The 13,678-nt window shown below is 58.2% G+C and overlaps 1 protein-coding gene across 7 annotated transcripts in view; it reads right to left on the reverse strand.

Annotated features, from left to right (window-relative positions):
* GPR143 (G protein-coupled receptor 143) overlaps nucleotides 1-13,678 on the reverse strand; it is a 104,222-nt gene that overhangs the window by 51,067 nt on the left and 39,477 nt on the right. For 5 of the 7 annotated variants that reach the window (XM_032331842.1, XM_032331843.1, XM_032331841.1 and 2 more), the window contains 2 exons: nucleotides 13,521-13,638; nucleotides 12,477-12,720 (listed from right to left, as the gene is read on the reverse strand). In XM_032331842.1, the coding sequence (XP_032187733.1) occupies nucleotides 12,477-12,720; nucleotides 13,521-13,638 (362 nt within the window). Of the gene's footprint in view, nucleotides 1-5,533; nucleotides 5,763-12,021; nucleotides 12,721-13,520; nucleotides 13,639-13,678 lie in introns of those variants that run through there. The other 2 variants (XM_032331839.1, XM_032331837.1) reach the window with 2 other exon arrangements.

The raw sequence follows: 13,678 nt of genomic DNA on the forward strand, positions 1-13,678 counted from the left end.
CCAGACCCCTCCCCTTCCGCCGCACACCCCGCCCCTCATTTTGGGGCCCCGCCTCTTGCGTCGGGCACCACGCCCCTTCCGTCACACACCCCTCCCCTTCGTAGAGCCCCACCCCTTCCGCCGCACACCCCGCCCCTCATTTCTGGGCCCCGCCTCTTGCGTCGGGCACCACGCCCCTTCCGTCACACACCCCTCCCCTTCCGTAGAGCCCCACCCCTTCCGCCGCCCACCCCTCCCCTTACTTCGGGCCCCGCCTCCTCCGTCACGCACCACGCCTCTTCCGTAGGGCACCTCCCCTTCCGCCGCACACCCCTCCCCTTCCTTAGGGCCCTCCCTCTACCGACGCAGACCCCGCCCCTTCCACCCCACACTCCTCCCCTTCCCTAGCGCCCCACCCCTTCCATCAGACACCTCCCCTTACGTCACCTACCACGCCCCTTCGTTCGGGTCCCGCCTCCGCCATCACGCACCCCGCCCCTTCCTTCGGACCCCACCCCTCCCATCAGACCCCTTCCGTCACACACACCGCCCATTCCATCTGCCCCCGCCGCTTCCGCCCCCTCGTCCGTCACTTTTCCCACCCCTTCCGGAGCGCCCCTCCATTCCGTCACACACCCCCTTCCCCAGGGTCCCACCCCTTCCATCAGACCCCTCCCCTGCCATCGCACCCCTACTGAATACCTTTGCTGATGGGGGTGGCTGACTTTGCAGTGGCTCTTCCTAAAAGCACATGCTTTTCACAAAGGGGAGGGGCGCCTGGCTGGCTCACTGGGTGAGAGCCTCTGCCTTCTGCTCAAGGCATGACCTCAGGGTCCTTCCTGGGATCCGGCCCCGCATCGGCCTCTCCGCTCAGCTCAGCGGGGAGCCCGCTTCCCTTCCTCTCTCTCTGCCTGCCGCCCCGCCCACACGGGATCTGACAAATCAGTCCAGCAACCGATCAATCCAGTCTTCAAAGAAAAACAAAGATCAAAATGAAAACAAAAAGGGAGAGAGACAAGAGGAGGGAGAGATGCAGGCCAGCATCTCTGATGAGCACAGAGGCAAACATCCTCAAAAACGGCTGGCCAACACACTCTGACAACCACGCCTTAGGGAAACCCCTCACCACAAGGCAGCGAGATTTACTCCTGGATGCAAGATCGGTTCCCTATTGGCCAATCGGTCAACAGGATACATCACACCGACAAGAGAAAGGATTAAGAAAACAAACTGGAGAAAGGATAAAAACCGCAGGATCATTTCAACAGACGGAGAAAAAGCTATCGACCCACAACAACATGCATTCGGGATACAAGCCCTCCACGGGGACACCTGGGTGGCTCGGTCAGTTCAGTTCAGCCTCTGCCTCTGGCTCAGGACCTGATCTCAGGGTCCTGGGACTGAGCCCCGCTTCTGGCTCCCTGCTCCGCGGGGAGCAGCCCGATTCTCCCTCCGCCTCTCCCCCTGCCTGTGCGCGCGCTCTCTCTCTCTGTGTCAGATAAATAAATAAGATCGGGGGGGGGGGGGGGGCGCCGGGGGAAGCCCTACACGAAGTAGGTTTACAGGGAACAAGCATCCGCCTAATAAAGGCTGCCCGAGGAAAGCCCGGAGCCAACCTCACACTCGGCGGGGATCACGCGGAGACCCTTCCCCGGACGAGGAGGAGCGCGACGAGGACGTCGACTCTCACCGCGGTCAGTCCAAACCGTCCTGCAAGTCCAGCCATAGCATCACGTCAGAAGGAACACGGAAATGGCATCTACGTGGGGAAGAAAGAAGTGAGGCTCTCACGACGTGCAGATGACGCGACATACCACAGGCAAGAGACCGGCCAGACTCCAGAAGACCCGACTGGAACTCCTCCACGAATCCAGGAAGGTGGTAGGCGACAAAATCCATACAGAGACATCCACTGCCTTTCGAACAGGAAGAAGCAGAAAGGGAGATGAAGCAAACAATCCCAGGGCGCCTGGGTGGCTCCACGGGCGAAGCGTCTGCCTTCGGCTCCGGTCATGCCCTCAGGGTCCTGGGATCGAGCCCCGCACGGGGCTCCCTGCTAGGCGGGGAGCCCGCTTCTCTCCTTCTCCCCCTCCACCCCTCCCTGCCCCCTCTTGGGTTCTCTCTCACTCTCTCTCCAACACATAAATAAAATCCTTCTAAAAAAGAAAACAGGCCCACGGACGATGGCACCCAAAGCGGGAAAACACCTAGGAATAAACCTCACCAAAGAAGCGAGAGATCTGTGCTCCGGACACTAGAAAATACTCACGAAAGACCTCAAAGAGGACACACCAACAGACAGAAAAGACAACCCATGTTTGCGGGTTGGAAGAGTGTCCGTAAAATGCCCATACAACCCAGGCAGTCGATAGACTGAATGCAATGCCTATCAAGATACCCACAGCCTGGGGCGCCCGGGAGGCTCCGTGGGTCGAAGCCTCTGCCTTCGGCTCAGGTCGTGATCCCAGGGTCCTGGGATCGAGCCCCGCATCGGGCTCTCTGCTCAGCAGGGAGCCTGCTTCCTCCTCTCTCTCTGCCTGCTTCTCGGCCTACTTGGGATCTCTGTCTGTCAAATAAATAAATAAAAATCTTGGAATTAAAAAAATAACAAAACACAGAAAACAAAAGCAAACACCACCAACAGCTTTCCTTTTTTACAGACCTAGAACACATCGTCCTAAAACCCGTAGGGAACCACACGAGACCTCGAATAGCCAAAGCATCCTTGAGCTATGGCGATCCCACATGTCAAGAGATCTCCCTAGTATCAAAACCATATGGGACCGGCAGAAAGAAACAGACACACAGACCAACAGGACAGAAGACAGAGCCCAGCAATAAACCCATGACTGCAAGGTCAAGGAGTCTTCAACAAAGGAGAAAAAAAATACACGATCAGCGAGACACCGTCTCTTCCACAAGCGGCGCCGGGGAGGACTGGACGGCCACGCGCCGAGGAACGACCCCGGGCCACTTCCTCATACCGCACACACAACTAAGCCCAAAGTGGACTGAAGCCCCAAACGTGGGCCCTAAGACCACAAAAACCCTCCAAGAGAGCACAGGCGGTCATCTCTCTGACATCGGCCACAACACCACCCTCGCGACGCCCTCCGCGGGACTTCACGCCCCCGGGTGCACCCCTGGCGCAGGGACCTTCCTGAGACTCAGCTGGGTTCCGCGAGGGTGGGGTGGGATGGGAGGGGTGGTGAGGTCAGGTGGGGGGAGGAGGGCGCATGACACCGTCCCACCATCCCGCCGCGCCCACGATCGCGCGGGGAGGCACAACGTACTGCGAGCCGCTGAAGCCTCTACAAAGACTACGCGGGTGGCCGCAGGGACACCCCGACCGGGGCAGGTAGAGGGCATCCTGAAACTGTCCCCAGGGCCGTGGTCGGGACACACAGCCCAGGTCGGAGGCGCGGATCTTCACCAACGGCCCGAAGCGTCCTAGGACACGAAGCGTGCCAAGGCTTTGGTTTCTGAGCAGAGCGCCCCGTCCCCCGTCCTTAGGCCGGCCACTCCTGCCCGGGACGGCCACGCCACCTACCAGACTGGAGAGCAAGGACAGCGCTTAAAGGTGCCCAAGACAGGCGACCAAGGGAAGACTCCACCCACCCCTGCGGCCGGACCCCGCCCCTTCCACCTAACCCCTCCCCTCCCATCGCGCCCCGCCCGCTCCTGTCCATCTTCCATCCCACCCCGCCCCGTCCACAAGGCCCCGCCCCTTCGCTCGGGCCCCGCCTCTTTCGCCACGCACCACGCCCCTTCCGTCACATACTCCGCCCCCACCTTAGGGCCCCACCCCTCCCACCAGACCCCTCCCACTCCCTCACACACCCCGCCCCTTGCTTCGGGCCCCGCCTCTTCCGTCACACACCACGCCCCTTCCGTGGGGCACCGCCCCTTCCACCAGACCCCTCCCCTTCCGCCGTACACCCCGCCTCTCATTTTCGGGCCCCGCCTCTTCCGTCGGGCACCACGCCCCTTGTCACACGCCCCTCCCCTTCCGTAGGGCCCCACCGCTTCCGCCGCACACCCCGCCCCTTACTTCGGGCCCCGCCTCTTCCGTCACGCACCACGCCCCTTCCGTAGGGCACCGCCCCTTCCACCAGACCCCTCCCCTTCCGCCGCACACCCCGCCCCTCATTTGGGGGCCCCGCCCCTTCCGCCGCACACCCCGCCCCTCATTTCTGGGCCCCGCCTCTTGCGTCGGGCACCACGCCCCTTCCGTCACACACCCCTCCCCTTCCGTAGAGCCCCACCCCTTCCGCCGCCCACCCCTCCCCTTACTTCGGGCCCCGCCTCCTCCGTCACGCACCACGCCTCTTCCGTGGGGCACCTCCCCTTCCGCCGCACACCCCTCCCCTTCCTTAGGGCCCTCCCTCTACCGACACAGACCCCGCCCCTTCCACCCCACACTCCTCCCCTTCCCTAGGGCCCCACCCCTTCCATCAGACACCTCCCCTTACGTCACCTACCACGCCCCTTCGTTCGGGCCCCGCCTCCGCCCTCACGCACCCCGCCCCTTCCTTCGGACACCGCCCCTCCCATCAGACCCCTTCCGTCACACACACCGCCCATTCCATCTGCCCCCGCCGCTTCCGCCCCCTCGTGCGTCACTTTTCCCACCCCTTCCGGAGCGCCCCTCCATTCCGTCACACACCCCCTTCCCCAGGGTCCCACCCCTTCCAGCAGACCCCTCCCCTGCCATCGCACCCCTACTGAATACCTTTGCTGATGGGGGTGGCTGACTTTGCAGTGGCTCTTCCTAAAAGCACATGCTTTTCACAAAGGGGAGGGGCGCCTGGCTGGCTCACTGGGTGAGAGCCTCTGCCTTCTGCTCAAGGCATGACCTCAGGGTCCTTCCTGGGATCCGGCCCCGCATCGGCCTCTCCGCTCAGCGGGGAGCCTGCTTCCCTTCCTCTCTCTCTGCCTGCCGCCCCGCCCACACGGGATCTGACAAATCAGTCCAGCAACCGATCAATCGAGTCTTCAAAGAAAAACAAAGATCAAAATGAAAACAAAAAGGGAGAGAGACAAGAGGACAGGAGAGATGCAGGCCAGCATCTCTGATGAACACAGAGGCAAACATCCTCAAAAACGGCTGGCCAACACACTCTGACAACGCCTTAGGGAAACCCCTCACCACAAGGCAGCGAGATTTACTCCTGGATGCAAGATCGGTTCCCTATTGGCCAATCGGTCAACAGGATACATCACACCGACAAGAGAAAGGATTAAGAAAACAAACTGGAGAAAGGATAAAAACCGCAGGATCATTTCAACAGACGGAGAAAAAGCTATCGACCCACAACAACATGCATTCGGGATACAAGCCCTCCACGGGGACACCTGGGTGGCTCGGTCAGTTCAGTTCAGCCTCTGCCTCTGGCTCAGGACCTGATCTCAGGGTCCTGGGACTGAGCCCCGCTTCTGGCTCCCTGCTCCGCGGGGAGCAGCCCGATTCTCCCTCCGCCTCTCCCCCTGCCTGTGCGCGCGCTCTCTCTCTCTGTGTCAGATAAATAAATAAGATAGTGCGAGGGGTGGGGGGCGCCGGGGGAAGCCCTACACGAAGTAGGTTTACAGGGAACAAGCATCCGCCTAATAAAGGCTGCCCGAGGAAAGCCCGGAGCCAACCTCACACTCGGCGGGGATCACGCGGAGACCCTTCCCCGGACGAGGAGGAGCGCGACGAGGACGTCGACTCTCACCGCGGTCAGTCCAAACCGTCCTGCAAGTCCAGCCATAGCATCACGTCAGAAGGAACACGGAAATGGCATCTACATGGGGAAGAAAGAAGTAAGGCTCTCACGACGTGAAGATGACGCGACATACCATAGGCAAGAGACCGGCCAGACTCCAGAAGACCCGACTGGAACTCCTCCACGAATCCAGGAAGGTGGTAGGCGACAAAATCCATACAGAGACATCCACTGCCTTTCGAACAGGAAGAAGCAGAAAGGGAGATGAAGCAAACAATCCCAGGGCGCCTGGGTGGCTCCACGGGCGAAGCGTCTGCCTTCGGCTCCGGTCATGCCCTCAGGGTCCTGGGATCGAGCCCCGCACGGGGCTCCCTGCTAGGCGGGGAGCCCGCTTCTCTCCTTCTCCCCCTCCACCCCTCCCTGCCCCCTCTTGGGTTCTCTCTCACTCTCTCTCCAACACATAAATAAAATCCTTCTAAAAAAGAAAACAGGCCCACGGACGATGGCACCCAAAGCGGGAAAACACCTAGGAATAAACCTCACCAAAGAAGCGAGAGATCTGTGCTCCGGACACTAGAAAATACTCACGAAAGACCTCAAAGAGGACACACCAACAGACAGAAAAGACAACCCATGTTTGCGGGTTGGAAGAGTGTCCGTAAAATGCCCATACAACCCAGGCAGTCGATAGACTGAATGCAATGCCTATCAAGATACCCACAGCCTGGGGCGCCCGGGAGGCTCCGTGGGTCGAAGCCTCTGCCTTCGGCTCAGGTCGTGATCCCAGGGTCCTGGGATCGAGCCCCGCATCGGGCTCTCTGCTCAGCAGGGAGCCTGCTTCCTCCTCTCTCTCTGCCTGCTTCTCGGCCTACTTGGGATCTCTGTCTGTCAAATAAATAAATAAAAATCTTGGAATTAAAAAAATAACAAAACACAGAAAACAAAAGCAAACACCACCAACAGCTTTCCTTTTTTACAGACCTAGAACACATCGTCCTAAAACCCGTAGGGAACCACACGAGACCTCGAATAGCCAAAGCATCCTTGAGCTATGGCGATCCCACATGTCAAGAGATCTCCCTAGTATCAAAACCATATGGGACCGGCAGAAAGAAACAGACACACAGACCAACAGGACAGAAGACAGAGCCCAGCAATAAACCCATGACTGCAAGGTCAAGGAGTCTTCAACAAAGGAGAAAAAAAATACACGATCAGCGAGACACCGTCTCTTCCACAAGCGGCGCCGGGGAGGACTGGACGGCCACGCGCCGAGGAACGACCCCGGGCCACTTCCTCATACCGCACACACAACTAAGCCCAAAGTGGACTGAAGGCCCAAACGTGGGCCCTAAGACCACAAAAACCCTCCAAGAGAGCACAGGCGGTCATCTCTCTGACATCGGCCACAACACCACCCTGGCGACGCCCTCCCCGGGACTTCACGCCCCCGGGTGCACCCCTGGCGCAGGGACCTTCCTGAGACTCAGCTGGGTTCCGCGAGGGTGGGGTGGGGTGGGAGGGGTGGGGAGGTCAGGTGGGGGGGGGAGGGCGCATGACACCGTCCCACCATCCCGCCGCGCCAGCCCGCCCCGGGGAGACCACCGCGCCCACGATCGCGCGGGGAGGCACAACGTTCTGCGAGCCGCTGAAGCCTCTACAAAGACTACGCGGGTGGCCGCAGGGACACCCCGACCGGGGCAGGTAGAGGGCATCCTGAAACTGTCCCCAGGGCCGTGGTCGGACACACAGCCCAGGTCGGAGGCGCGGATCTTCACCAACGGCCCGAAGCGTCCTAGGACACGAAGCGTGCCAAGGCTTTGGTTTCTGAGCAGAGCGCCCCGTCCCCCGTCCTTAGGCCGGCCACTCCTGCCCGGGACGGCCACGCCACCTACCAGACTGGAGAGCAAGGACAGCGCTTAAAGGTGCCCAAGACAGGCGACCAAGGGAAGACTCCACCCACCCCTGCGGCCGGACCCCGCCCCTTCCACCTAACCCCTCCCCTCCCATCGCGCCCCGCCCGCTCCTGTCCATCTTCCATCACACCCCGCCCCGTCCACAAGGCCCCGCCCTTTCGCTCGGGCCACGCCTCTTTCGCCAGGCACCAGCCCCTTCCATCACATACTCCGCCCCCACCGGAGGGCCCCACCCCTTCCACCAGACCCCTCCCACTCCCTCACACACCCCGCCCCTTCCTTCGGGCACCGCGTTTTCTGTCACGCACCACGCCCCTTCCGTAGGGCACCGCCCCTTCCGTAGGGCACCGCCCCTTCCGTAGGGCACCGCCCCTTCCGTAGGGCACCGCCCCTTCTGTAGGGCACCGCCCCTTCCGTAGGGCACCGCCCCTTCCGCCGAACACCCCGCCCCTCATTTCTGGCAACACCCCTCCCTCTTCCGTCAGAGCACCACTCCCCTTCCGTCAAGCAGCCCCTCCCCTTCCGTAGGGCCCCACCCCTTCTGCCGCACACCCCGCCCCTTTCACCACAGGCCACGCCTCCTCCGTCACGCACCACCCCTCTTCTGTAGGGCACCTCCCCTCTGCCGCACACCCCGCCCCTTCCTTCACAGGCCCCTCCCCTTCGTTAGGGCCCCACCTCTTCCGACACAGACCCCGCCCCTTTCACCCCACACTCCTCCCCTTCCATAGGTCCCCACCCCTTCCACCAGACACATTCCTTTACGTCATGCACCACGCCCCTTTCTTTGGGCCACGCCCCTTTCTTTGGGCCCCGCCATTTCTGCCACAGGCCCCACCTCTTCCTTCACGCACCACGCCCTTTACATCACACACCCCTCCTCTTCCGTAGTGCCCCACCCCTTCCATGAGACCCTTCCCCTTCCGCCGCACACTCCGCCCCTTCTGCCGCACACCATGCGCCGTAACTTGGGCCCTGCCTCATCCTTCAGGCACCACGTTCCTTCTTTCACAAAATCCTCCCTTTCCTTAGGGCCACACCTCTTCCGTCATAAACCACGCCCCTTTTTTCTCATACTCCTTCTCTTACTCAGGGCCCCACTCCTTCCGCCACACACCCCGCCCCGTATTTTTGGGCCCTCCTCTTCTGCCACAGGCACCACCTTTTCCGTCAGGCCCCAATCCCCTTCCGTTACATACTCCTCCGATTTCCGTAGGACACCATCCTTTCCTTCGCACACCCTGCCCCTTATTTCGGGCTCTCCTCTTTCGCCACACCCCGCCCCTTATTTTTTCGGCTCCTCGTCTTCGGTCAGGCACCACGCCCCTTCCGTCACAGAACCCTCCCCTTCCTTAGGGCCCAACCTCTTCCGTCACAAACCATGCCTTCCCTGTTTTACTCCTCTCCTTCCTTAGGGCCCCATCTCTTCCATCAGACCCCTCCCATTATGTCACACACCCCGCCCCATACTTCGGGCTCCACCTCTTCCGTCACACCCCGCCCCTTATTTGTGGCCCCGCCTCTTCCGCCACACATCCCTCCCATTCCATCCGCTCCCGCCCATTGAATCCTGCCCCGCCCCTTTTTCCTCACACCCCTTTCTTCAGTCACAAATCCCTCCCCTTCCGTATGGCCCCTCCCCTCCGACTTACACCCCTTCCGTCAGACCCCTCCCCTTCTTCACACATCTCTCCCCTTTCATCACACCCCTACTGCATAGTCTTGCTGATGTAGGCGGTTAACTTTGCATTTATTCTTTGGTTCAACATCCCTCAAAAAGCCCGACCCGACAGACATGAACAACACATTACTTGGCTTTCAGTCAATACCTCCTATTTTTACACATATTCTTTCCACAATGAAAAATACCAACTGCATTCCTCATTTTTCCCAAAAAGCGTTCGTCATTTGCTTTTTCCTCCAAACTTTTCTCCAACCGGTATTTACATTAGTTATTCTATTCCTAGCTTTATTATTATTATTATTATTATTATTATTATTATTAGAGATAGAGAGCTTGGAACAGGGAAGGGCAAAGGCAGAAATCCAAGCAGGCTTCCCCGCCCAGCACGGAGGCATACTCGGGACTTGACCCACTACCAGAGACCGTGCCCTGAGCTCAAATGAGGCGCCTTTCCCCTCGCTTTTTCATTCTGTTCTATAGACTGCGAGATCCTTGGGCGCCCGGTTGGCAGTCTCTGGTGCACACACCATACAGCTCCCAGCACAAGGCCTGGCAGAGCTGGGGGAGTTCATTGGTCATTACTACCAGAACCAAGTACGGCTCTACCCATACAACAGAGTATCATTCAGCCATAAGAACATCAGAGAAGATCAAAAAATATTTGACCCAAGCCGCCATGTGGGTGAACCCTGAACACATGACGCTAACATGATGCTGAGTGAAAGAAGGGAAACAGAAAAGGACAAATATTTGTCCATTTGGATGAAATGTCCAGTAGACAGAAAGCAGACCTGTGGTTGAGGGGAGGAAGGAAGGGGAAGCGGCTGGACACAGGTACGGGGTTTGTTCTTGGAGTGACGACAATGTTCTGGACAACCCTGTGAATAAACTAAAACCCATCGAAGCTGAAAGTACAGTTTAAGAGGGTGACTTTTATGGTATGTGAATTATAGCTCAACTTCTAACAACGGCACAGGAGGGAGGCAAAATCAACATGGGACTAGGGCCAACCTTCTCTGCAGCTACAAGCTGGAGGCACTGAACGAGGGCATGCCAACATCGGTGCCTGCGTTAATTATCCAAATGCCAAGATTTTTAAGATCTTTTCTCACTGTGCTATAAAATACAAACTCTCTAACCAGTGGAGTTCAGATTTCAAAGACAAACTCTCCGTCATGCGTGACAACATGGCTGTGAATCACTCCATTCCATCAGCCTTGCTGAGGGCTTACATAGAGGAGGGAAGAGACAGAAGCTTCGAGAGAGAGCTGCCGGAAGGAACGCACATCCTGTTTCTACGGGCTCTGTCAGCTTTCTCGAAAAGCGCTGTGTGAACACTTCTGACCTTCAGCCATAGCTTGCTGAGAGAAAGAAAGCCAGGAGAGACTGACTGGTCTTGTTCCTTGGTGGTGACGGGGGCAGAGGGCACGTGGGGATGGTTTTTACTGTCATTTCTCATGTTTTAGTTGACTTCCAAAGACGGGTCAACCACTCTGAAACACAAGGATGGGAATCCAGCAAAACGGAACGGATCGAGATCAAACTTTCTGGCTCATTTCGCCGGTGGTACCGCGCTACCAGCGACTCCCCTCGGTGTTCTCTCACCTTGACGAAGGATGTGCACCAGAGAGAAAGTCAATAAACACACGGGCCCTGCCTTTTCGCTTTAGCCAGAAAGTTTTCCTTCGAGGCTTCCGATGACAACCAGACAATACCTGTCTCACGGAGCCAATCTATCAGTTCAACTATATGTTTTAGCCCCGAGAATAAAGCGACCTGGTCATCTGAAACCAAACCCTCCTCCACCGGAGCTAACTGCAGGAACGGAAACAAATTCTAACGTCATTTCCAAATAGCGTCAGTGTACCTTCCCTTCCCCCCAATTCCAACATTATTTCGTTCCAAAGTCTTCTGGATCTTATGGGTTTGCCTTGTGGTGTGGCTTCACACGTGTGTGTGTGCGTGCGCGCTTACGCGCACTTAGCTCAGGCAAACATTGGGGAAAGCAAATTTTTGGATCCCAGCTTTCAGACAGCCTCATTATTCCGAGACAGTCGTTCTGAACTGGGCTCACTGTGTGTCCAGGGGATTTGCTGATGTCTGGAAACAGTGCTGGCGGTCACAGTCGGGATGCGTGCTACTGGCAGTGAGCGGGCGAAGGCCAGGGAGGCTGCTCCGTGTCCTACAGTGCCCAGGCCACCCTCAGCACAAAGAATCCCGCCGAGCTAGATGCCAACAGTGCTGGGAATGAGAGATTCACTCAGAAGACAGACACAGTAGTTGGGGCGAGAGGCTGACGGACGAGGCAGGTGCATTTCTGCCAGCCCAGCGTCAGCTGAGGAAAGATGACGGAGCCTATATGTCCCAGAACACGCTCCGTCGTCACCCTTCTTCAACATTCTCTCTGGCTCTTTCTGAACCTACCAGTGGGCTAATGAAACATTATCGCTACCAGAGATCTGGTCCTTCGGATCTATCTGCGTGTAGGTTACAAATGGTTAGGTCAGCTAAAGCTTTGCAGAGGTCAGAGCGGTGATTTCCAAACCCGTCCTCATCAAGAGTTGCAGGGGGCAGGAGGGGCGCCTGGGTGGCTCAGTGGGTTAAAGCTTCTGCCTTCGGCTCAGGTCATGATCCCTGGGTCCTGGGATCAAGTTCCACATCAGGCTCTATGCTCTGCAGGGAGCCTGCTTCCCCCCCTCTCTGCCTGCCTCCTGATCTCTGTCAAATAAATAAATAAAATCTAAAAAAAAAAAAAGAGAGCACTGCAACGGGCCTAAAACAAAGCCTTACAAGGAGCCTCAACAGGGAGGAGACCGGTACGTTAGCAAAAAGTCATTTCCCAAACTTCCAATTCGGACTGTACAAAAACTCCTGCCATCAGTTAGAGTAACGCTGCTCTCGCCAACACCACCTTCTGAAAGCAAACACTGAGGGCTGCCAGTGAGGCTCCATCACTGGAACGTGAAGCCGGCGTGCGGAGGCACCGAGGGAGTCGGCGTTAAACCACGAGAGAGAGAGGTGGGTGCTAACGAGCCAGGTTCGCATCGGTGTCAGCTGCTGGCCCTGAAGCACATCACCGCGGGGCAGACCCCCAACCCGCACCCCACACCATGTCACCTCCTCGTTGGACACAGGACTTCCAGGCTGGCCCAGGGACTCCACGATGCAGCCGCCTCGACAGACAGGGCTTACCTTCAGACAGCATGCTCAGCGCCTCGTCCGACGTGTGCCCGCCGACCCCCGCTGCCTTCCTGCAGGTCGGATGCTCACAGGGCACGTGGGAGCCCTCGGGGGACAGGCAGGTCCGCTCGCCAGCAGATGTCACCACGGACTCCCACTGGATCGCCTTCCTGGGGGACCGAAACTCCAGGCTGCAGCCCGTCCAGCCGTAGAAGGCCAAGGACAAGAGAAACCCTTGGGCCGGATTCAGTATCCCCTGGGAGGCAGGAGAGAACGCACGGGTCGGTCAGCGCTGCAGAGTGGGAATGAGAGCATCAGGTCTGCGGCCCGCACGCCCGCTGGGCTGCCTCGTGGGGAAGGGAGCCGCTGGGCTGGTCTGCGGCCAGCCGGGCAAACACTGGCTTTAAGCAGAGCACCTTCCGGGGAGCCTGAAAACAGAGGAGGCGGGGGAGGGGACTGGGAGGAAGAGGGAGGCAGGGGCCAGGGAAGGAGGAGAAGGCAGGGAACTGGGAGGGAGGGCGCGCCCTGCACCTCTTACCCCTGCTGGGCTTTTCTACCCAACGTTTCTTCACACACGTTAGTCTGTGGTTGTAACTAGCCTCGTGTTCGTATCTTGCGTTTTCCCTGAATACTAGAGCTCTCATGGAGTCACACCTGCACGCCATTCCGTCAAGAGGGAAAAAAGGAAATTTATGTAGCCATTCCCTCGTGTTTCTTTTATGGCGGCGGCCTACCCTGCTTTGTCATGACGGATCCTGTTACAAGGAATACCGTCACGCCTGTGGCTTCTTTACAGGCTGAAACGGTTCTTCAAGCTAAATTCCCTGCAATTTTGAGGCTGCCTGAAGGGTCAGATACACTGCGCCTAACCGGCTGATGGGAGCCGTGCCCATTAATCAATGATCCCAACAACGAAAGGCACGAGCTCGCTCACAGATCAAAGCCAGATGGAGGGACGGGGAACCCGTTAAACTCATTCACCATACTTCTGAGCGGTTTTTGTCCTTCGGACTTTTGCTTTCCAAGAAAAAAAGTGTAAAATCAAGCCTGCCCTACCATAATAAACCACGTGGTCTTGGCCGCATTTCTGACAGGTTTCAAAGAGCTGCCGTTGATGTCTGCTTGCATTTCAAGATAGAAGAGAAGGCTCTCATTGATGACGTTCGGCAGCCAACTGTCGGAAGGAAAACAAGCCCACGTTACAGGATTTTCTT

Source organism: Mustela erminea, chromosome X (genome assembly GCF_009829155.1).
Source record: "Mustela erminea isolate mMusErm1 chromosome X, mMusErm1.Pri, whole genome shotgun sequence".
In the NCBI taxonomy this organism is placed as follows: Eukaryota; Metazoa; Chordata; class Mammalia; order Carnivora; family Mustelidae; genus Mustela; species Mustela erminea.